This window comes from Xiphophorus couchianus, chromosome 3, assembly GCF_001444195.1.
Source record: "Xiphophorus couchianus chromosome 3, X_couchianus-1.0, whole genome shotgun sequence".
Classification (NCBI taxonomy): domain Eukaryota; kingdom Metazoa; phylum Chordata; class Actinopteri; order Cyprinodontiformes; family Poeciliidae; genus Xiphophorus; species Xiphophorus couchianus.
In genome coordinates this window covers 19235973-19257928 of record NC_040230.1, presented here as the reverse complement: position 1 = coordinate 19257928, position 21956 = coordinate 19235973, and the positions used below count along the sequence as shown (strand labels likewise).

The window sequence follows — 21956 nt, the reverse complement described above, 5'->3', positions numbered from 1 at the left end:
TTTTTTATCAACCCTAAAATGCAATATGGCTACCTATGTTAGAACTGATAGGACTTCTGGTAAGATATGCTGTCAAAGTGAAATCATGTTTTTTCTTCCTTTCACATATTTGGACATTTATCAGTTTGATACTAATGCAACACACATTAACATGAAGTGTAATGAAAGTCCAATTAATTTATTAAAAAAGAATAAGTTAGAATCTAATGTGACTAAATTAACATATTTTATAAATATTGAGAAGATATACTTACACAGCATTTTGAAGGAAATTCGAAGGCTTTCACTCAATGTAATTCAAGTTAAGCAGGGCACCTTTATGTATGATTGGGGTAACTTAATGTAGCTAATAAATATTACAAACTATTACAATTTAATGTTTTGCATAACTTCTCTATTAATATTGTAAAACTAGTATATCTGTGAGATGAACATTTCTTAAAATGAGATACATTTTGACATTAGTTAGAACACTACCGTACTAATAATGATTGTTGAATTACATAAAGCTTTTTCAGTTTTATGACAATACCTACAGGGACATGTCAATAAAATACAAAACTTAATTTTTAGTTCAATTCAAAAGTAAAACTACTTATACAGCTTAATTACTCTGAGTGACATGTTGTTGGCTTACTGCAAAAAAAAAAAAAGTTTGTTCAGGAAAATTACTGGAAAGTTAAGTGGAAGGAAAAACTGGTTAAAAAAGTAACCAGTTTGGCAATTGGCGTAAACCCAGACTCAAGAAGCAAAGCCCATTCATGGAGTGGTAATTTATGTATAATTATTTCAATTGTTTTCTATAATTTCTTTAAGATAGTCTATGAGATGTTCCCGTACTGGCTGCTTGTTGAAGTGTATTGGTTTACTGTTATATAAAAAAAGGACAGACCTTTTCATGCCACTGTTTTATTATTTGGAATAAATAACAGAAATTTATTCAATGGAAAACTTTATCATGGACTTAAAACTAAAACGTGTAAAAATATATGAAAAAAAAACAATAACACATTCCTGGTAACAGTATTTTGCAACACAGTGATTGGTTAATTTCTGTTTTGTGAAATTCCATCTACAGGAAAAATTCTATTTACATCTGTCCAGTGAGTTAACAAGCCCCGACAAAGTAGTTGTTTCAACTGCATTGCATCAGTACAACAAAGTCATAGGACTGCCAGTAAAAGTCATCATCTAAAAAATGTAATAGCAGGGGAGCAGTTTTCACATACTTCATAAAAACATTTACATTCTAAATCAGAAAGCAATTATTTAAAAACACAGGGTGAGGACAGTATTACTGCTCCTCTCCCAAACCCTCTTGATTATGAAAATTCAGAAAGCAGTTGTGGTTGCGAGAGATACAAAGAAAGACGCAGCACTTAAGGCACAGCACTCGTGATGTTCTCTGGCAGTCCCCAAAGCGACACCTTCCTCCTTCCCCCTCTACAAGCTGCTCCGGCCAGTGGCCAGTACCATCGTACCGGGTGGTTAAGTCTGGCAGAGGACTCTCCTCCAGTATACCCGGACTGGGCGTTTCACTTGTTGCATGGTGAGTGTCCTCCTCAGGAGGCTGTGGGGGAACTGAGTCCTGGGTGTCCAACCCGCTGGAGAGAATCAAAGCCTTAGACACCTCCAGTCTGAAGGCCATGAACGTCATTGGGGCAGATGCCGATCTGTAATCCTGCCGGTACTGGAGCCAGGAGTTCACCAGGGCCGCATCTGTGAGGTGCCACAGGACCGCTTGAGGCCAACAGGTCGGCAAAGAGACCGTGAGTGGAGTAGAGTACAGATTTAGCAAATCTCTGCTGAGACGAGCCGACGTCTGGGCCTTTTCAAAGCTGTCTATGAGTGAGACCATGTTCCTCTGGCCATTGCCTGCAGTAGAAAGCATGAAGCCACAGTGTGTTCTGCGCAGCATCAACTTCCCATCAGAGCTCACAAACTCATCCCCAATATGTCCCCGCGCTCCTTCCACCCTGCCGGCTCCATGGATCCCAGCAGCTAAAAGGCGCTCCAGCATGGCAGGGGTGGAGAGTTCCTGTTTACAGAGGAACAACGTACTCCCTTTGGGGACCATCTTTTCGACTGTGTCTTGGTTTTCAGCAGGAGTTAGTTCAAGATCCAAGTGTGTGATTAAACCATTAAGCCCAATCAATGTAGTGCACTGGAGAGAGGGCCTGTTGTTGTGAATCTTTCCAGTCAGAGCTACTGGGTATTGGTCTATGGCGTAATCCCCTGGCTGTTTCAGCGACCGGCATCCTTCGTTGAAGCGATACAATAATGGACGAACCTTCCACAGCGGATCATCATCTGTCTGTGAACTGTTTGGCTCTGCTGAGCTCCGACTGTCACCATGACCAGAAACTAAACTTTGACTGCTGTCACCCAGCTGACGAACTGTAACACTTTCTTTTGGTTCGTTTAAAGAACAAAGTTTCAATATACGAGACAGGTCGAGGAATCGGTTCAGTGGCACGGCTTCAGCTATCAACGAGACCTTCGTTAGATCTTCCCAGTAGAGCCTCGCACTGGGAAACTGAAAAGTAACAACAGAGCAATTAAACATCATCCTTTATTGTACAATATTGGACAGCTCCTCCAGTCATTGAGAAAGTTATGAAAATATACAGACCTTTAAGGTTCCCATTGCAATGTGGATCCCAACGAAGCGTGCAACCTCTCTGCATGTCACAGGATTTGGGATCTTGGAAAGTTTATTTGTACAACTTGCAATTTCTACCCATGTATCCCAACTAAAATATTCAGAGAAGTAATCTATAGGCTTTTCTGTCCTGTTGTCATCATGTGGTGCTTGAAGATGACTTGCTGAATTTGGCAAAATCCTGGAAAGAAAAAGAGAAAAAAAGAATAGGTGATTATTCTTTTGTCTGTTATATAAAACCTGTTCCTGACAGATATAAACAACAAGCCAAAACTACAATATTCAGGAGAAATCCTGATTGTGCTTCAGCTTAAAATAAATTTTAAAAAGTGCTATTGTACTTTGAATAGGACTGATGAGGCAGCTGTTTGCCGCTTGTTTGGTTCTTGTTGAAGTAAGCCAAAATTTCTGCTTCCTTGTCCAGTTGAGGCTCAGATAATTCAAAACCACTCGTGTCTTCGTCATCAGAACTCTGGAGGAGAAAGTCTCGGAGATCTAATGGATTCTGCAATTCAGAATCTGAAGCAGCTGAAAGATCAAAGAGTATATTAAGTTAAAACATTCTAATTAAATGAACAATCAACTCAAACTAATGCTTAACAAACCGTGTCCATCTGTTAAGTCACCGACACTTGGTTCTGATGGGAGACCTGGGACTACCGACTCTTGATAGCTCGGTGGTGATGATCTTCTTTCATCTATTTAATCAGGTTTAAGATTAAAATAAAATATTATGTAAAAAGATTAATGTGAAGAGAGCTAAGACAGATACTCACGTGCATTACAATCTGCACTCTGATAGTCTGACGGATTTGCATTGGCAGACCCTTCAGGGGTTGAGCTTTCTGTAATGGTTTGAGTGGCCCCCAGTAAGACCTCCCTCTCCTCCTCCTTTACCGGGTAAAAGACGCACTGGTTGGAATTGAAGTCTGGAGTGACACTAACGTCCTTTGTTGAATCCCCATCCTCTGTTACTGAAAACGAAAATCCAAAAATATTATCGTTCCACTGCTCACTACTGTGCTCACTAATCCTTGTTACCTTCACCACAGTTTAATTGTAAACTAGATGAATCTTTCTCTATGTCTGTTTTTTATTCCGTTATGTTTTTCTTAGAAGTAAAGAGCCTGGTAACGCTCATATCTGAGTTAGGAAGGTGCCAAGTTAAGTGATCTTGCTTGGCATAGAAGGCTCAACCTAGAGTCAATAGAAATAAGATAGTATAAGTGTTTGGCTTTGAACTGATTAAGCAGTAATAAATAAATAGATAAACATCTACTAAAGCTGATCAGATTAAATAGGTTTTAGCTGTCAATATCAAAATATTTAATTTGTAAATATCTTAAATCTAAAGGGATTGAGTAAATCCAACAAAAAATATTTTAAATATGTAATTTTTCTTTTAAATTTCATGCTCCCAGATTTCTAAAAAAAAAAAAAGACACTCTTTGGCTCCTCATTCTGTGGTTTATCTTATGAAAGATAATGCTGGCTCTTGGGTACTTACATGGGATGTCTGTGTTTTCACCGTTTATTGGTTCGACATTCCATTGCATGTGTCTACTGCCTTGCAGGCTCAGGGTATCGTTCACCACAGAGTTGCTTTCCTCTTTCACCAGGATGCTTCTTATGTCTTGATGGTGCTTTGGCTGCACACCTGTGGTACTCTGTCTGTTTTGACAGGTGAGTCCAACTAACATAGTGTCTGAGCTGTTCTCTTCAACTTTGATCTCATGGCCTTCAGGAACTTGAACCTCGTTCTCAGTAATCCTACCCGTAGCCTGGTACAAAAACAAATGTTGCTTTATAATCCCAATTAAGGTTCAATCTTTTTTTTTCTAAGGGTACAAAAAACAAAAGTCACCTGTGATTGACTGCTTCTTCCTGTTGGCGAGCTCATCTCCCTGTCAGCCGTTGGTCCTTGCTTAGAGGAAATGACCCTTTCCAGGATGATGCCAGGAGACTGGTCACTCTCCCTTTCCTCTTCTCCCTGCAACCGTCTTTGATTCATAACCTCGTCAACACCAGTGGTAAGGGACCTCAGCTCCAACGCAGCAGCTTCTTCAGAGGATTCTTCAACTGTTGCATGAACAGAAGGCAAAGATGCCACAGGTGGAGTATCTTTGATGGTCTTCATCCCAGGACTGGGTTGTGTCTTTGTGCTAATCTCTTGGTCAGCTGTTTCCGAACCAGAGGGAAGTAGTTGTTTTTCATAAACTATCCAGCATTCATCTGCTTCGTGCTCTTGCTCCAGTCCTGAACTTGTCCTTGAGATCAAATCGCTTTTGAGAAGTTCTCCTCTTCTGCTCTGACCTGTCACAGCAACTTCTTTCACTGCCTCTTTTCTCCTCTGAACCAGTGTTTCCTCCTCCTCTTCTTTGACTTCTGGCCGATGTGTAGAACAAGACACAGTCTGACAGGTTAGACTGAATTCTCTTGTCTCATTACCAACTTGCTTGTGATTTTTGCCAGTGATCTCACTCTTTGACTGGTAGACTCTGTTGGATTCATTTTGGGGATCAGCATCATCTAGCTCCTCCTGCTCTCCAACAGTGACCAAATCTACCTCTAGAAGTACATCCTCCTTGATATCCTCATCTGCTATTCCTTGGACTTTAGCTTGGAAGTTGAGGTTCTTCCTGGGATCTTCCTGCGTATCTTCTTCTGGTGCCACTGGTTCTTCAGTGTTAGAACCTTTAGGCTCAGTTGAGGTAGGGAAAGAGGCTTCAGTTATCACATTCGACTGAGTCTCTGTGTTATTGGGTTCATCAGATGAAGATTGAAGTTCAGAAGAGTTACAGAAGTGATCTTCTATCCCAGTTTTACTTTCAACGGTGTCTTCATGGATACCTATTTCAACATCCTGAGGCGGGATTTGTAGGGAAGGAGATGGAATTAAAGCTGGAAAGGAGACACCTCGATCACGGTCTTCCAACGTCATCTCTCCCATTTCAGTCTCAGTATCCCAGTCTGTGGGAGCATTAATTACCCTAACCACCCCACCATGCTCTTTGGGAAGCCGGTAAAGATCAAATCCAGAGACACCCTCAAAGATGTTTCCATTGGTGTAGGTGAGGCCAGGACTCTCGATGATGTGTGCTGTTGTCTTGTGCTTTTGAAGTGAAGCAACTTCGCTGAATTTCTCCCCACAGTCCTTACATTCTAAGGCACGCTTTGAAGTAATCACACCTTCAGTTTCAACATTCAAAGATGCTTTACGCTTTCTGGTGGTCTTTGGCTTGGTGGGTACTATTTGCGGTTGCTGACGTGTAGCTTGTAGTGACGACAACAGGGACAAACCCTTCTGGTTTTTCTGGGTTCTTGCACCTTTTTTCTTCCCACCTGCTTTGGAAATATCTGTGGACTGCGAATCATGAGGTGAATCCTCCTGAGTCGGGCCTGAAGCCTTTAAACTGTCTAACTTGTACACTTTTAGCTGAGGCTGCTTGTGACCTTTCAGTAAAAGAAGAGAGTCTTGATTGATGTTTGAATCGGTGGCTTCTGCATTTTTGACTTTTTGTGCTTTTAAGTTTTTCTTTCCCTTCACTTCCTTTAGATTCTTAGGTTGATCTTTTTGTATTATTTTTGCTGCTTTTTTTTTTTTAAGCATAGCTACAGGTTTCTGGTTACTGATATGCACTACATCTTCCTTGGTTTCTTTCTGTTTTTTCATTTTGTTCTTCTTGGCATCGTCTTTGACTTGTTTCACCTGTTGTGTATGAGTTGAAGGCGATTTTGTGTCACTTCCTGATGACATATTCTGAGTCTTATCCTTTTTCCCCTTTCCAGTCTTCTTTGGTGTTTGTACTTTCTGTACTTTCTCTGGAAGTTTTTTAGGAGGTGTTTTACTTTTTATCAAATTGTCCTGTATCGGCGGTTGTTCTTGTTCCGGGTTCTTCTGTTTTTTGGATTTCTTGTCCTTGCCTTGTGGACCAAATTTGACAACAAGACAAGATTTTTTAGTCCGCTGGCGCTTGGCAGGCTTGGTATCAATCTGAAAATCGTCCCTGTATATGGATCCAACAAGGTCATGCATATATCCTTGAAAGAAAAAGGTCCTAGCAGGTTTTCTTTTCCGCACCTTCACTAACTCTTGGGCTGACATGACGCTCACAGGTAACTCTGATTTCTGCTGGTCCTCTTTGGTCTCTAATTTTGACGGAGCTTCTACTTGAGGGTCTGTAGACAAGCTGCTCTTTTCTTTTTCTGGACATTTTTTACAAAAATCCTGTTCGTCCCTTTCTTTCGTCTTTTCATTAATAGCAGGCATCTGATCTAGACCTACCTTTTCTGTATCTGAATCTGTATTTTTCTTTGCGTCAGATTCACTTGGAGCTTGTATGAGTGTTTCTGGTGGAGCAGAAGGGCAGGAAGACAGGTCCTGTTCCTCTGGGTGTGTTGATGCAAGTTCCAACTCAACTGTGGGTGTGAGTGGTGGGACTGGTATCTTGGTCTCTTTTGCATCTTCTACAGTGTCACTTGGAGCCAGATCAGGAGTTTCCTGCTCGGTCCTTTGAACCAAAGAAGAGGAAATAACCTCATTTTGTGGTTCACTTTGAGACTGTTCGAGCTCCGCAGCTGGCATTAAAGCAGGGGTAAGTTCTAAAATGAACGTTTGTTCAAGGTTTTCCTTGAGATCAGCTACCTCATTCTGACAAACACTGGGGTCATAGTTCATTGGACTAATTTCAGGCTGTTGAAGGTTTTGATGCACTGCTTCTTCTTCAAGTCTTTCAGTTTGTTCAGCCGGAATGAGTGTCAACTCCACGTGTTCTTCTGCAGCTACATGGGAGCCCAGCTCTGAGAAGGAGGGGGTTTCCAGTTGTCCTTCTGGAGTAATAGGCTCCAGTATAATTGTTTGATCCATTGGGCTGACAAAAGTGTCCAGTTGAAGTGTCTTAGATCCTGTCGGTTTCAGTCCAATAAAATCTATCTGTGGTGGGCCCTGATTCAAAGCAACCATTGCTGCTGGTTCTGACACCTGCTGCACCCGCAGTGGTGGGGCATTTGGTGGCACCTGCCCCAGTATAACAACTTGATTCACTTTCTGCACATTTCCCAACGATTCAATAAGTTTCCGAATCTGCTCAGTGTCTATATTGGCGTCGACTTTTTGCAGAGGTCCGTTGGGTTCCACTTGCAATAGCGCTGGTTGGGAAATAGATATTGGACTTATAAGAGGGATATTTTGTAGCCCAGGTCGAAATGGGTTAGTGATTGCATCACATTTGTGCTTTATCAGATGCTGCTGCCGTGTTCTGAAACTCTTGAAAGTGGCCTTGCACACAGAACAAATGTAAACCCTGGGAGAAGCACCTAAAGGTGGACAAAAAATTAGGAGGCATTTAATTAATAAGTCAGAAAATTACAATTCATCCATCTATCTATTTAAACTTTAAAATGTGTAATAAAAATATGTTTGAGTCAAAAAGAGGCTTCCTACCATCAGCTTTGTATGTTGTCGTTGCTGCAGTCGACACTGTATCCACTTCAACCCCTTCAGCTCCATCTAAGGAATGTGAGTCAACGTGCTTTTGCAGAGCTTTCGATAAGGGGAACCTCTTTCCACAATCCTTGCAAACATAAGGCTTCTCTCCTGAGTGCTTGCGCTGATGATACTTTAACAATGTCAGCGTCTTGCAAGACTTGCCACAGTCCTTGCAGGCATACCCGTCCTGACCAAAATGAATCTTTTTATGGGCCGTTAGCTCTGATGACTTCTTAAAGGACTGACTGCAGATCGGACACTTGAAGGGTTTCTTGTCTGGGTGGGCCTTCTGGTGGGCCATGAGCTCAGTTGAGTTTGTGAAGTGGCGGTCGCAAACATAACAGGCAAAAAGCGAATTCCTCAGGATGCACTGCTCGTACTCGGCAGGGTGACTGTGCTTCATGTGACGTTCTTTGCCTTTGAGGTCGCTGAAGATTATATGGCACTCTATGCAATGCAGAGAGAGCTGAGATGCTGCAGAAAAATAACAGAGGAGATTCAGAAGTTTAACATGTGTCAGTATTTTTAGCCTTTTCAATTCTCTTGCCTATAAATGGAGAGGCAGAATATACCCTGGGCAGGTTGCCATAGAGCAAATAAAGACACCAACTAATTCAGTGTTTTTCAAAATGGGGCCCACTAGGGGGCGTTAGAGGTAGTTTCAGAAGATTAGAAAAATTAAATACATAAATCTAATAAATGTTTTAAAGCATAAATTTTTAATCATAATTGTTCAATTATAAACTGTATCATGGTTTGCAATCATTATTATAAAATATGTTATTTGAATGTTTTTGTTTGTTTGTTTTTTACCATGCTCACCTTATTAATTCACTGCCAGTTAATTTTATCAAACTGCTTTGCTCCTAAAGCTGGCACAGCAAGTGTGAAATGGACATGTTTCTGACAAGAAAAAGACAATAAGAACCATCCTGTGGGCCGACTGGAAAGGATGTTGCTGCAAAAATCCCTGAGAACTCATGGTCAACTACAATCAGAAGCTATGAGGTAGTATTTATGCTAAGTGATTGTAATAATTATTGAATATCTAGTAAAAGTGGGAAAAAACAATCTAAAAAAAAGAACCCCTGAATAAACCTAAAGGTCATCTTTTTGGGCTGAGGGAAGAAGTTGGAGTAACTGGAGAAAATCCAGGTATCCATTAGAACAAAAAAAGTTTAAGAAATACAAAACCATAAAAATTCACAAAATATAATTTCTTATCTACTGTTTTCCTTCTTTTAGCAAGTGGCGAACAATACACTATTCACCTGAACAGGGTTTTTTTTAATCACCTAAATAATCTGTTAATGTGGTTAAGTAACTTAATACAAAAAAATTATAAAATTTTGTTTCATGACAAAATATTCTGTGTAGCTGTTGATGAACATCATGACTCTGATTTAAGGACTATTTAGTATGTCGATTTACTGATGATTATTCTTACTACAAAAAACAGGTAGAACTTTGATCACTTATTAAAGTTTTGTGACAACAAAAAATATAAAAGTATATATTTTATTGATTCTGAATAGAAGTTTTTAAACAGGTTACAATGTAAACTGAAGGCATGGCTTTAACTGTCTTTATTCTTTGTTTACAAACAGTATTACTTAAAAGTTTTATAAAAGTTCTTTAATTAGGGTTGCCTGTTTTGACATGCAGCTCTTGTAAGAATATAATTTCATTTCAGCAAATCATGTTCAGAAATGCATCACATAAAGTCCTGTTCCAAAGAATGTAGAAAGACTTCTGAAGAGAAATAAGAAAACACTTTGTATTCTAAAAATGTGCAGGTAAAACTGAGTCGTTTTTGAGCTACTACTGTTTATAATTCTTTAATTGACCAACTGATATTAAGTGGAACTCAGACTGAATCAAAACCTGCATCAACGCTGGATTCAACAAAGCTTTGAAAGTTTAAGTGCCCACATGTGTGTAGTAAATTAGTAAGTGAAGTACTCACATGGGAGAGGCATGACCTCTGACTGTGACATGTCCATCTTCAGGGGATCCATGGAAGAAACATATCTCCTCCCATTGCTAGAACCTTTGCCTTGTTTTTTTACTCCCTGCCCATCACTCTCAGCAGCCAGTCCTGGTGGGGCACAGGGCTTTGCAGTAGGGCTTGTATTCGTCTTTCCAGCATTTTCCCTGGACTCTGCCTGTGACTGGACACCAGGCTCCTTATCCAGTGGAGGAGTTAAGCTCATACTTGTAGGTGTGGTGGTGGTCTGAGCAGGAGCATCTGGTTTGTCCTTCCCCTCTTGACCACCTGGTTTGCTTTGGGTCGGTTGAGCCTCTGCGTCCTGTTGCTGCTCTGCATCAGACATGACCACTAGGCTGGATTCAGGGTGATCCTCTGGTGACCTCTGCATGGCTCTCTGCTTCAGTGTCTCACATGCAACAGTGAAATCACTTCCTTTTTTCCTAACTACACAAAGGTACAAAATGCATTAGCATGTATGCATAGCAATAGTTACACTCTGATTAAAAATCAAGGGGCTGCTTTATCCACTGGGAGACAGCTGGGATACTGGGCTTAAACCATTTGAATAACAATAGGGTACTGGTAGATATGTAGGGCAGCTGGTGGACGCTGGTAAAACGTGAAGACTTTAAAATCTGTTTTTTGTTTTTGCTATAACAGTTTTAGCACGCTAAGAGCCTTCATGAATAAACTCGCTGCAAACGCATCCGATTCAGAGGTAACATTAGCCCGGTTAGCCTCATTCACATATTTGGGGCAAAATCAGGACGTAAATCTCCGCCTCTCCCGTCTGTTACGGGGCCATAGAAGATAAACATACACTCGTTGAGCTCTTCTTCCTGTTTCATAAACACATGCTCGGCCTGTAATGAGTGAGCAGGATGTAGATATACGTTACCTGGCCCGCCTCGGCAGCCCAAACATCTCTGCATCGGTTCTCACAAAGCCACCGCCGAGCAGATGCAGAGCGCGCGACGTTACGTCGGACAAGAGACGCGCACGCGGGAATTATGGGATATGTTGTTTTTTTTGCAAATACAAATGAACTCTTGTAAATAATTCATTTTTTCATCTTAATGGTGTAAGGATTTAACATACAACACTGAACACTTTGAGATTATTTTTATCTGCTTTACAAAAACACTTTGCAAAACTTACAGTACTCTTAAAAACAAAGGTTTGCAGTTGAAAATGTATTATTTACAGAGTATTGACTATGTGTAATTTATAGTCTTGCTTGTTGCTTATTAAATCAATTCATACACGGCTTTGTGGATGTTCTGACAAAATCTAAAGTTAAAGCAAAGTGACTGTTCAGCTCAGTTTGGATGGACTTATTTTTATTTTGGTTTTACAAAGTACAAGCATGTATTATTTTGCTTCCAGCTTCCACCTTTTCCCATTTATCTCTGCATGTCATCTTACAAACATTTAAATTTCAAACACTCAGAAGCATGGTTAAAAAAACACAAACATTTTATTAAAAAGCTGAAATCCTATAGTAATACAAAGACAAAAAAAATAAACCATTTGAAAGGTTTTAAACCTCAATTTCTTCCTTTGGTATGGGTAACTCCCCTGTTGCGTGTTTTACATAATGCGAGTGCAGCTTTGCCATTTCATCAAAGCCCATGTCGCATTCAATGCACTCCCATTCCCAATACTTATGCTCTCTGTGAAATTTTGTCTCTGCTTTCTCAATCTCTCCTCCAGTTGGTGACTGTGCAGCTTCTGAGCTCGGCTGGTCGTCCGAGAGGCGGGGTTCTGAAAGCTCATAGTGATGACCAGGCTCTCCACAGTCTGAATCCTCAGAGTCTTCCTGATCCCCGTCCTCGGCCGCCGCATGTGGACTCTGCTCCTCACCTTGCACGCCTTCCTCCTTCACCTGCAACTCTTTCATGCTCGCATCCACCTCCAGTTTTTCTCCTTCACTTATAGACGTTTCTGTTTTAATGTCTCCCGTCTCTCGATACATCACAGAGCTCCCTGGAGGTTCGGTGGCGACCCTGCCTTCACATTTAAGATGCTTTTGTGTGTGTCTAAAGAGTTGTCTGGAACGCCAGAACCTCTTGCCACAGTGAGGGCAAACATGAGGCTTTTGTTTACGTTGGAATTTTGGAGGACTCACTGGTGGCTTGGCGTTGTGGATGCTTCTGTCGTCAGCTTTGTGGTTCTGCTGTCGCCGACTATGATTCTGCAAGTGTTTGTCCAGCAACCCTTCATTCAGGAAGCCTTGAGCACAGCTCAAACACCAGAACCGCCTCTCTTTGTGCAGCTCAAGGTGAGCCGTCCACGTCTTTACAGAAATGAAGACTTTGTTGCACTGATCACATTTGGGCAATTTATTGCGCCTTTTGGACCTGTGAACTCTCAGATGGCTGACCAGTCGCGTTCGCCTGATGAACGACATCCCGCAGTCTGGACACTCGTACAGACGCAAGTTTGGATCAACGGGGTTCTGGACTTTTTCTTTTTCACGTGGTTTTTCATGCATTTTTTGGTGTTTTTGAAATGACACGAGGTAGGTGTAACTCTTCCCACAAACTGTACATGCGTATCTGGTGGGATTCACAGAAAACCGATTGCCTTGCGTTAACTGAGGAGGTTGGGTTTGTGCCGAACCGTTTCCATCCCAACCATCCACACCAGCGCTCCAGTCTTCGCATTTGTTTTCTTCGTCTTGCACATGTTCTGTGGGAGTCTCATTGTCTCTCGGCTGGGCTTCCTCCTCGTCCAGTGCGTGCTGGTGCAGGTGAGTCTCGTAGGCGTCCATGACAGTAAACGTCAGGCCACAGTCCTCACATGTTATGTCATTCTCTTTGGCTGCAAAGAAAAGAAAAGAAAAAGATGAGTACTTCACATAAAACTGTCCTGTCTGGTTTATCTGAATTTATTTCTGCTGATGCTTTTAAATGAGCAATTTGAAAAGCTGTTTATGCCTAAAACACGGTCAGAAAAATTTTAAAGAAAATCATAAACCCGTGTTTTTAAATCTTAGAACAAAGTAAAACTATAATAAGGTAAAATTATTTTCTTATACAATGATGCTTAAATAAGGTGTTCAGAGTTAAGAAAAATACATGGCCTAATTAAATGAAGCACATACAGTCAAGCCAGAGTTATTCATACACCTAAAGACTAAGACTGAAAATTGTTTCAAGTCCTTTAAGAAACTTAATTCTGTTTGGAAATGAGACTGGAATCTCTAAAAGTATAAAACCATATAAAGGGAGTGCCACTTTTAATAGTGATCGACGTTCTCAGTAATCTGTGGAAAAAACATTTTTTGGAATTCAATTCTTGAAATGCGTATGGGAAGAGCAGAAAATGGCCCCTGGACCACAGTTTGGGCAACCCTGGTTCAATGTGGCTGTTTCCGAAAACAAAATGCTGGAAGAAAGGGATAAAACAATGAACCAATATGAATTCAGAGTTACAGAAAAGAACTAATTTGATGCACAAATCTTAAAAGGATTGTTGAGGACTGAAGATCAATCTGAGCTCTAAAAACCCAAAGATGTTAAACTATAATCACAAAAAGCAGCAGATTCCCAGCACAGGCTTTGGGTTTTATCAGTGAAGTTGATCTTTTGAGCAAATACTCAAATTTAAAAATATAATAAAAAATACCTTAATGGATTAATTTACTCAGGTAATGTTTATTTATTTTTTTGGGATTTCAGACAAACATGAAACCATGAATAAACATTTCTAGGTAAATAAAAGTAGAAAGAATCATCATAAACTATTCAATTCGATGAACAAATGGAGGCTGAATCAACAACACAACTGAAAGATTGAAACTATTTTATTTTCTTCTGTTTCTGAAACGGCAATTTATAGGGTCAAATGAAACAGTTCATAAAGAAATGAAAATAAGAAATATATTAACCAAGTCTTTTCTATTTTACAACAATTCAGTAGAAACAAACACCATATTCAGGAGTAGGCTATTCTATCCACAACAAAGAGATACATAGCTATAAAGAAAAAAGATCGAACACTGAAGAATGTGCTTTAATAGACAAACTACTTCACTACTATGCAAGTTGATAGGAAATATGTACAGCAGTACTTCATTAACTAAAACTTCACAGCATTTTAAAACAGCAGGAAATGTCTACATATAAAGTCTCAATCTATTTTATAGACCTTTGAATTAGAGTGCATTTTTTTAATGAAGCATCTTTAAAACGTGAATGCATAAGTTCTGGCAATGTAATAATATCCATCGTTCTCTTTAGTTACAAACACAAATGCAAAAAGGTTGAGCAAAGTTTAGACATTCATCTAGACATACGAAGCTTATGAAAGCAGTTGCACATCCACATTTACAGTGATACTGGTCCAGTGTAAAGGAAAGCCTGAGAGTAGGGGAGCCAAAAGTGTCACAAAGCTGCAACATGAAGCAAAAACACAATCTATGCTCATGCGATGTAAGATGCTGGTGAAGGAGTTTCACATTCAAGGCAGATTAAGGCTGCCGGGGTCTCCGGTGGAGGCCCCAGATACATTTCTGCTGATGATCAAAAAACTCCTATGCGACTAAAACTCCAGGGGCAAACGGAGCAGCGGTACAGCGCGCTGTTGATGCACTGCACTTTGTGTTTCTGTAGCGCTGTCGGCGAATGGAAGGCTTTGCTGCAATGCTTGCACGTCGAGAGCCGGACAGGGTCGAGGGTGGGTGGGTTCGCTCGCGGCAGGAGGTGGGAGAAGCTTTCCTTTGCCGTCATTGGGGGAGTTGGGTTTGAAAGGCTTTGAGGTCACAGCAGAGCTGAGCCACAGGCGGACCTCACTAGGGAGGCGGCATCGCACCTGATCGTGCCAGGCAAGGTGCTGCTGAAGCTGGCTCTCCGTCCAGAAGCCGTGGCAACACAGGGCGCAGCAGTAGGGCCGGCTCTTTGCCTTGATCTTGTGGCTTTCCAACTGCTCCTCGGTTTGGAAAGCTTTGCCACATTTATCGCACTTGAAGAGGTATTTCACTGTGTTTTCAGAAAGACGGCTCGGCAGACGGAGAACCTCGTCTGTGGCTTCAGCGGTTTCCGTCTTCTGCTTCACCTCCAAGCAAGCCCTGTTGGGGGGATGCGGAGCCTCTGCAGAGCTGGACTTTGTTCCAGAGTCGAGACACAACACAGGTCCGACAGGGTCCGATTTAACTTCCTTCATTTCTTTAGAATTGATCACAGGGTGCTCGGTCTGCTCAACTTCATCTTTTAAGGACCTTTGCTCAACATTTTCTCTCAGCAGGAGGTTCATTTTGCTCTTTTTGCCCTCTGAGTGGGCCTGCCATTTATGAGCACGAAGACCTCTTGCTTTCTCAAAAGTCATGGAACACAGGGGGCATTGATGAGTTTTAGTCTTCAAGACAGATGACAAGGATTCAGTCCCAGCGTGGCTGACGTCAGTTTGTTCTGAGGCGAGAGCTAACAAATTTGGAGTTCCTGGAGTTTTTCCTGACTCCAAAAACATACGATGCTCCTTTTCATAATGAGAAGCTAAAAGTGAAACTTCCCCAAATGTCTGGTCACACTCTGGACATGAAAACTGCTTTGCAGAGCCGTTTCTCTCCAGATCTGCATTTGGTTCTGGATCCGTTCCGGTCAGACACTGAGGATTAAAGATCCAGTGGCGCTGGAGGACATGACGGTTGAAGAAATATTTCCCACATTTCTGACACTTAAAACCTTCGTCCTCCGTCTTATGGCCAACGGAACTGAGAGCATCTTCGAGTGAGGACGACGAACACTTCTCGTTTCTGTGCAACCGTTTGTGGGAGCCGAGCGCCGACTTGGTTGTGAAACGCCTTCCGCAGTCTGAACAGTGAATCAGTCCTTTACTCTGCTCGTCTTTTTTAGTTATTTTGAACACTAGCGAGATAGGTGAATTTGATTTTGCCACTCCTTTGTTGCACTCAATGTGAGTTCTTTTATGAATGTTCATGGCTCCAACCGTTGAAAAGCTTTTGTTACAAATCTTGCATTGATACTTCCATTTATTTGAGCCTGAATCACTCCCTTTTAGGTGCTGTTCCATCTTTTGCGCATCACTGCCCCCTTCGTTTATTTGCTTGGACACTTCTGGCATGTTGGTATCCATACCCTCGGTTTTTGTAGCATCCTTTTCAGACTGCTCTATCTTCCCTCCTCCCTCACTGCATCTACTCCTGCAAAGCTTCTGGTGAGCCCTTAAGGAGGACTTCTTGGTGAAATGAGCAAAGCACGTCACACACTGCAGATCCTTCAGAGCCTCTGCAGTTCCCGCTGACAATGGAGAGTGACCGGTCTCGTAGCCGTGGCTCTTCATATGAAACTGCAGAGCTTTGGCCCGTGAGAACAGCTTCCCGCAGTCAGGGCAGGCGTATGTGTTTTTCTTCAGCTGCTCCAGCTGATGCTGGAAGGACTTGGCAGGTGGTGGGAGCAACAGATCGCTGTGCACCACCTCGTGCCTCAGCAAGCTGGAAAAAAGGCGGAAGGAGCGGCCGCAGATCTCGCACTTGTGGTCTCCGTTTTCGTGCTTGCGCATGTGCAGTGCCATGATGCCTTTGTGGCGGAACTTCCTACCACAAACGGGACACGCCACCTTGATTGTGGAGCGCGAGCGTCCGTTGGAGTGCAAAGATCCTGAAACGCCTTTTCTGAGTCTCAAATCGACACACTCCATCTGATTTTGCTTGTGATGAGAAAATGCCCCCAAGGACCAGAAACCCTTCCCACACTGCTCACAATGATAAATCTTTGGACCCAGAAGGGTTTTCTTTGGATTGTACTCTTTCTTACTGACGGAAATAGTCTCCCTCTTTTGTGTTGCGCAGGTTTTCAAATGGTTGTACAAGCTGGCTGCATGCAAATAGGATGATGTGCAATGTGGGCATTGGAACTGTTTTCTTTTGGGGTGATGTAACTGATGCGACAATAAAGCAGGTAACTGGGTGAAAACCTGATCACAGTCACTGCACGTGAAAGCGGTCTCTTCTAAGCTTGTTTCGACCTGAATCAATGAACCACTGCTTTGTGTTTCATGAGGAAATGTGTTACAATTGTAAACTTCCTCTGACTGACCTTGATTCTGATGTCTTCTCCTACGAACGGTGTGCCACATTCTGTGGACGCGCAGCGATGAGGGATTATTAAACCACCGATAACACTCGGGGCAACCAAATCTCTCCTCTGCAGTTTTAAGTTGGGCTTCATTCTCTATCGGCGGACACTGCAAGCTTTGCGCAAAGTCAATCTGGATTATTTTCAAGTCCACATCCGGTTTTGAAACCAGACTTCCAGGGTATACTTCGGCATCCTCCCTTATATCCTGATCTGACTCGCACAGCAGTTCCAGATCAGGATTTGTCTCTTGGAGACCCTCGTCTTCAGATTCACTTGCACTGATCACCTGCACGTTAAAGTCGCCCGGTTCATAGCTCTCCATCTCTTCATCCATTTCGTTTATCTGTTGTCCTCCGCCCACATTGGTTGGAGGAATGGTTTCTGCTTTCGCTGTTCCTTCCACTGACGCTTCCAAGTGCTCGCTGACTTTCTGTTCGCTTTCTGATCCCCGCTGAGACGGCAGAGTGGATTCTGAATGCGCCTTCTCCGTTTCTCTGAAAACATCGGTGTGCTGGAGCCGATGGGACTGAAGTGCAGAAGCCCTGGAAAATTTCAGCCCACAATCTTTACATTCAAACGCCTTCTTTTGAAGCTGACAGACTTGATGTTGGAACGATTTTGATGGGGTCTCATCGCTGTGTGCTGTGCGTTGATGTCTGTAGTAGAACGTCAGAGTCATGAACTCTTTCCCACATTCTTCGCACGGGAACCTTTTTGCGGTGTTATCAGAGTGATTAGCGTGCCACCGTTGATGGTTAAAGAGGGCGATGTGGCCATTAAATGCCTTGTTGCACTCACTGCAGTAAAACTCACCACAGCCCTTCTTTGGTTTTTGCTTCATCTCCTCCGGAGAGCAAAGCGTGTTACGGCTGAATCGCTGATGTGTTTTCAGCCGCATCATGCTAGAAAAACCTTTGCCACACAAACATTTAAAAACTTTATCACTATCTTCTTCAGTTGGGTTTTCACATGGCTTTACTTCTGCTGGCGACTCTGCCGGCTGAACCGTTTCTCCCGAGCTCCTGTTTTTCGACTTTACCAGCTTCTCTTGATGGCAGCGGCGATGAGCATCGAGAGCCGAAGCACGAGAGTAATTTCTTCCGCAGGACTCGCACTGAAACGATTTCTTCTTTAAATGTTCCAAGTCGTGAAAAACCGATTTGGAGGGCTGTCTGTGTGAGCGCTGATGGTTGAGGAAGTGTCCAATCACTGTGTACGATTTGCCACAATCTGCGCATTCATAGGCGTGCTGCTTTGTTGCTCCAGGATTAATATCAGACCCCTTCAGAGGGATTTGTTCGTGGTCCTTCATGTGTAAGTGCAGTTCGCTCATCTCAACAAATGACAGTGCACAGTAAGAGCAAAAATAAAGTGCTTCATTGTCCTTTTCAGAGTCAAATAAACCATCAGACCGGCTGTCTAAATGCATGTTCTGTGGAGGATGCTGAAGGCGATGCTCCAAGTACGCAGCCTCCTCGCTGAAAGCTTCTCCGCAATTCCGACAGCAGAAAAGTTCGTCCCCTAGAAATAGAAACGGGAAAATAGGAGGTCAAAGAGACTCCTGCTTCCAAGAAGGAAATTAAAAGAAAATATATAACAAAACGCAGGCTTAAATAATGTTTTTATTATTATTTTTAGCACATTAAAGTTTACAGGAAAAAAAAAAGCACAAAATGAGACTACAGCAAATTCACATTCGTTTTAAAGAACAGAAATGAACTTCTTTCAGTGTTCAACTACAGAACATTTTATTTACTATTTTACTGCTTTAAACAACTACTTTTTAAAATACAAAGACAATAGAAAAAGGGACCTTAATAATGCATGTGACTATATGAAGCGAGTTTAAATGCCAACATTTTAAACCACAGTCGCTCACTTTTACTCAGTCTTAATTTTGAGTGATTCCATCCAAACAAGGAGCGTAATCATGTTTAAATTATCTTAAATAGATCTCTACAGAACACCAAATCTAAAAGTTCACTGTATTCATGACTCGCATATGAAACCCATGATATAAATTGTGACATAAACCACCTTATGGCAACACTAACAATTCAAACCACATTTAGGTTATTTTATATAGCAACCACATGAATAAAGATCAAAGAATTTGATGCATTTGCTCTTTATACTGTTTATTTCCCCCCAACTTTGAGTAATTGGCCCATTTTAGATCACTTCCCGTCAACGACCAACACTTTACACTTTGTTATCAGCTGAAAGGCTGATCCCCGATTCCCCAACACAGAATCGGGGATCAAAGTTGGGCCCCTTCCTACCAACCTCCAGAGGTCATCATAATTACGATAAGCCGTAATAGTGAATGAGTGTGACAATAGTGATAGAGTAGAGAGAAATGACAGGAGCATAGGCTTATCTAGTGAATGTCATTCAGCAGAATCTAAATCAGTTGGCTTGTTTGGAAAACTTAATATACAATAAAACAACCTACAAGAGGATTGTGATAGAACCCAACCAGATATTATTGTGCAAAGAGAAAATTTCTGACAAACATTCCGTGGATATAGTGACAACAAATGTTTAGTTGTACATCGCTCTCTTTAAAATTCAAAAATCCTGCTGGAGAACTAGTTAAAGTCATTTCAGGATTTAACTAAAGAGAATCTATTTTTGATCCAAATTAGAATGTTTTATTTCTAAGTTGACCCACATGAATTCGCTAACCTTTATTTTATCTACTACAAAAGGTAGAACATTCAAAGATCATTTAATAAGCTTCACATAGTAATTTAGAAAGCTTTATTTAAGCAGATTTAGTCATTTAAAGAACCCAAAATCTCAACTTTTAAAAACACTTCAGCTGCCTCAGTCTTTAACCTCTACATCTCAGATCTGATCTTGGTGCAAATGAAAAGTTCTTTGAATGCCTTCAGATTACGCCAGTGTCTTACATTTTATCTGCAATGTACTAAACATAGCTAAATATATTATAAATTAGTTTTTTTTTTATGACAAGCTTAACCTTTACCACATTTATGCTTTTTAGAAACATTCATTTCGATTCAGGTATATGTATGCATTTTAGCATTGATAGCTAATTAGCTGAGGAAAGCACAACAGCAACTCAATAGATTTGCACTAATAATACTGATTGAAAAAGCTCCCGGCTTCTTAAATAAAATGTAGACCTTCAGAAAGCCTGGTTAGACTAATAACGATCAATAAAACTAACATTAATAAGCAACAACGTTTAGGCTTTTAGAGGCAAAATGTAAATTAGGACAAAGGGCTTGACAAAACATTGGTCTTGTGTTACACACATGGTGACTATCAAAACAATTACTAATGTAACAAAACTCGTCGCCCCGGTAATTCTATAACGCAAGTTGGCAAATTCGTGCTATTTTTTTTACATTTAAATTGGAATATTAGTCTAAATCTTGCATGTTTATGATATTAGGTTAAAGTTAGTGCAGAAAAGGTAACCATCGCAGCATGGTTGGCCAACATATCGGTCTGGTTTGTGCTGGTTTTTAATGAGCGGATACTCACTGTCAGCGGCATCCTTGGCAGATGAATGCTCGTTGTTTTCATCGTCTTTGTCGACGTTACCGGCCACGTTTTCAGCTCTCTCCTCTCCGATCTCTGCTGCAGCAGAAGTCTCGTCCATCTTGCCTTGTGTCTGTTTGCTAACGTTAGCTGCCTTTCGCTAATGTTCGTCGGGCAAGCTGCGGATTTAGTGTACCCTCCGTAATAATACCCAAACAGCGCGGATAGGAAAAGATTAGCAGATGATAATACGAGCGAGAGTGAACTATAGTAGAGGACAGAACAAATGATCACCACAATTAAACCAACTGTTAATCAACGGATTGCTGTTTCACACATGCGCATTTCAGTCGGTTGTAGTGTAAGCTCTTCTTCTGCTGTTTTGGTTTCTACTTATGCACGATTAGTGCCTCCTGCTGGAGACTTATCAGACTTAAATAAACTTGTTATAAATACGAGTTTCATTCAGGAAAAATGTTTAGGTGACTTATGTTTTAGTTTTTTTTTTTTAATGGTTCATTGTTCTCGTTCGTTCAAATGTTAGCTGAACATGGTTCTGTTTTTAAGAAGCACGTTTTCAATGTTTGTATATTTCGTTTTGTTATCTCTGTGTTTTGTTTTGCTGACATTATCTCCATAATTCCATTCCTAATAACTTAAAGCAAAAATGCAGTTTCAGTTTTGTATTTCTTTTTAAAAATTTTAGGTCAAGCTTTTATAAATCAGAAATATTTTTACTTATGACACCTGGACTCTACAAAATGTTAATGGAGCCAGTTTTGAGCTGATATCAGGGCTTTTGATATCAAGTGCTCATTGTGTCAAACGTTAAGATAATCTTTAAATACTTTTTAAATTCACAACCAAGGTTTGAAATATATTTGATAAACAGTTGAATGCACTCATAATTGCTTACATGTAATTTATTATGCCAAGTTTAGATTTAGTAAAATAATTTTTCTAATTTCTGTTTTTTTATTAATTATTATTATTATTATTATCCCAGCTTCCATTCCATTACAAATTATTCAGGCTGTCAATATGGCCTGGAAATAAAAATTTCTAGGTCAGTTATGTTTTGAATAATTAATAAGAGTCCCAATTTAAATGATGTTTAATAATTTGTTCTACTGAATTGGGGTAAGTTTTGACTGATTATACAATGGTGAATAATTGATATAGAGGTTCAACAACAATTCTATT

At 41.0% G+C, this 21956-nt stretch overlaps 2 protein-coding genes across 3 annotated transcripts; both read right to left on the bottom strand.

Moving 5' to 3' along the window:
- Positions 1-893: 893 nt before the first annotated feature.
- Positions 894-11133, bottom strand: znf576.1 (zinc finger protein 576, tandem duplicate 1). Its single transcript, XM_028012572.1, has 10 exons — positions 11039-11133; positions 10117-10584; positions 8106-8624; positions 4527-7978; positions 4170-4443; positions 3439-3636; positions 3268-3360; positions 3004-3190; positions 2633-2843; positions 894-2536 (listed from the first exon to the last, which is right to left on the bottom strand). The coding sequence occupies exons 1-10, from the start codon at positions 11070-11072 to the stop codon at positions 1295-1297; spliced, it is 6678 nt and encodes a 2225-aa protein (XP_027868373.1). The 5' UTR covers positions 11073-11133; the 3' UTR covers positions 894-1294.
- Positions 11134-11459: 326 nt separating this feature from the next.
- On the bottom strand, positions 11460-21127 carry LOC114141769 (zinc finger protein 91). 2 transcript variants are annotated; one of them, XM_028012574.1, is made up of 3 exons: positions 20757-21127; positions 17199-18761; positions 11460-12963 (listed from the first exon to the last, which is right to left on the bottom strand). In XM_028012574.1, exons 1-3 carry the CDS (start codon positions 20872-20874, stop codon positions 11681-11683), a joined length of 2964 nt encoding a protein of 987 aa, XP_027868375.1. In that variant the 5' UTR covers positions 20875-21127; the 3' UTR covers positions 11460-11680. The 2 variants fall into 2 exon arrangements, with proteins under 2 accessions (XP_027868375.1, XP_027868374.1); XM_028012573.1 differs by lacking the exon at positions 11460-12963 and having other exon boundaries at positions 13778-18761.
- Between the last annotated feature and the right edge of the window lie 829 nt (positions 21128-21956).

Bases quoted from the DNA above. Each gene is read 5' to 3' on its own strand.
- znf576.1 (XM_028012572.1), bottom strand. From the start codon at position 11,072: ATGCAGAGATGTTTGGGCTGCCGAGGCGGGCCAG. The intron at 3,637-4,169 runs GTAAGTACCCAA...TTTCGTTTTCAG, and splicing joins TGAAAACACAGACATCCCAT to TAACAGAGGATGGGGATTCA. The intron at 3,191-3,267 runs GTTTGTTAAGCA...TTGATCTTTCAG, and splicing joins TGACTTAACAGATGGACACG to CTGCTTCAGATTCTGAATTG.
- LOC114141769 (XM_028012573.1), bottom strand. From the start codon at position 20,874: ATGGACGAGACTTCTGCTGCAGCAGAGATCGGAGAGGAGAGAGCTGAA. The intron at 18,762-20,756 runs GTGAGTATCCGC...TTCTATTTCTAG, and splicing joins TGCCAAGGATGCCGCTGACA to GGGACGAACTTTTCTGCTGT.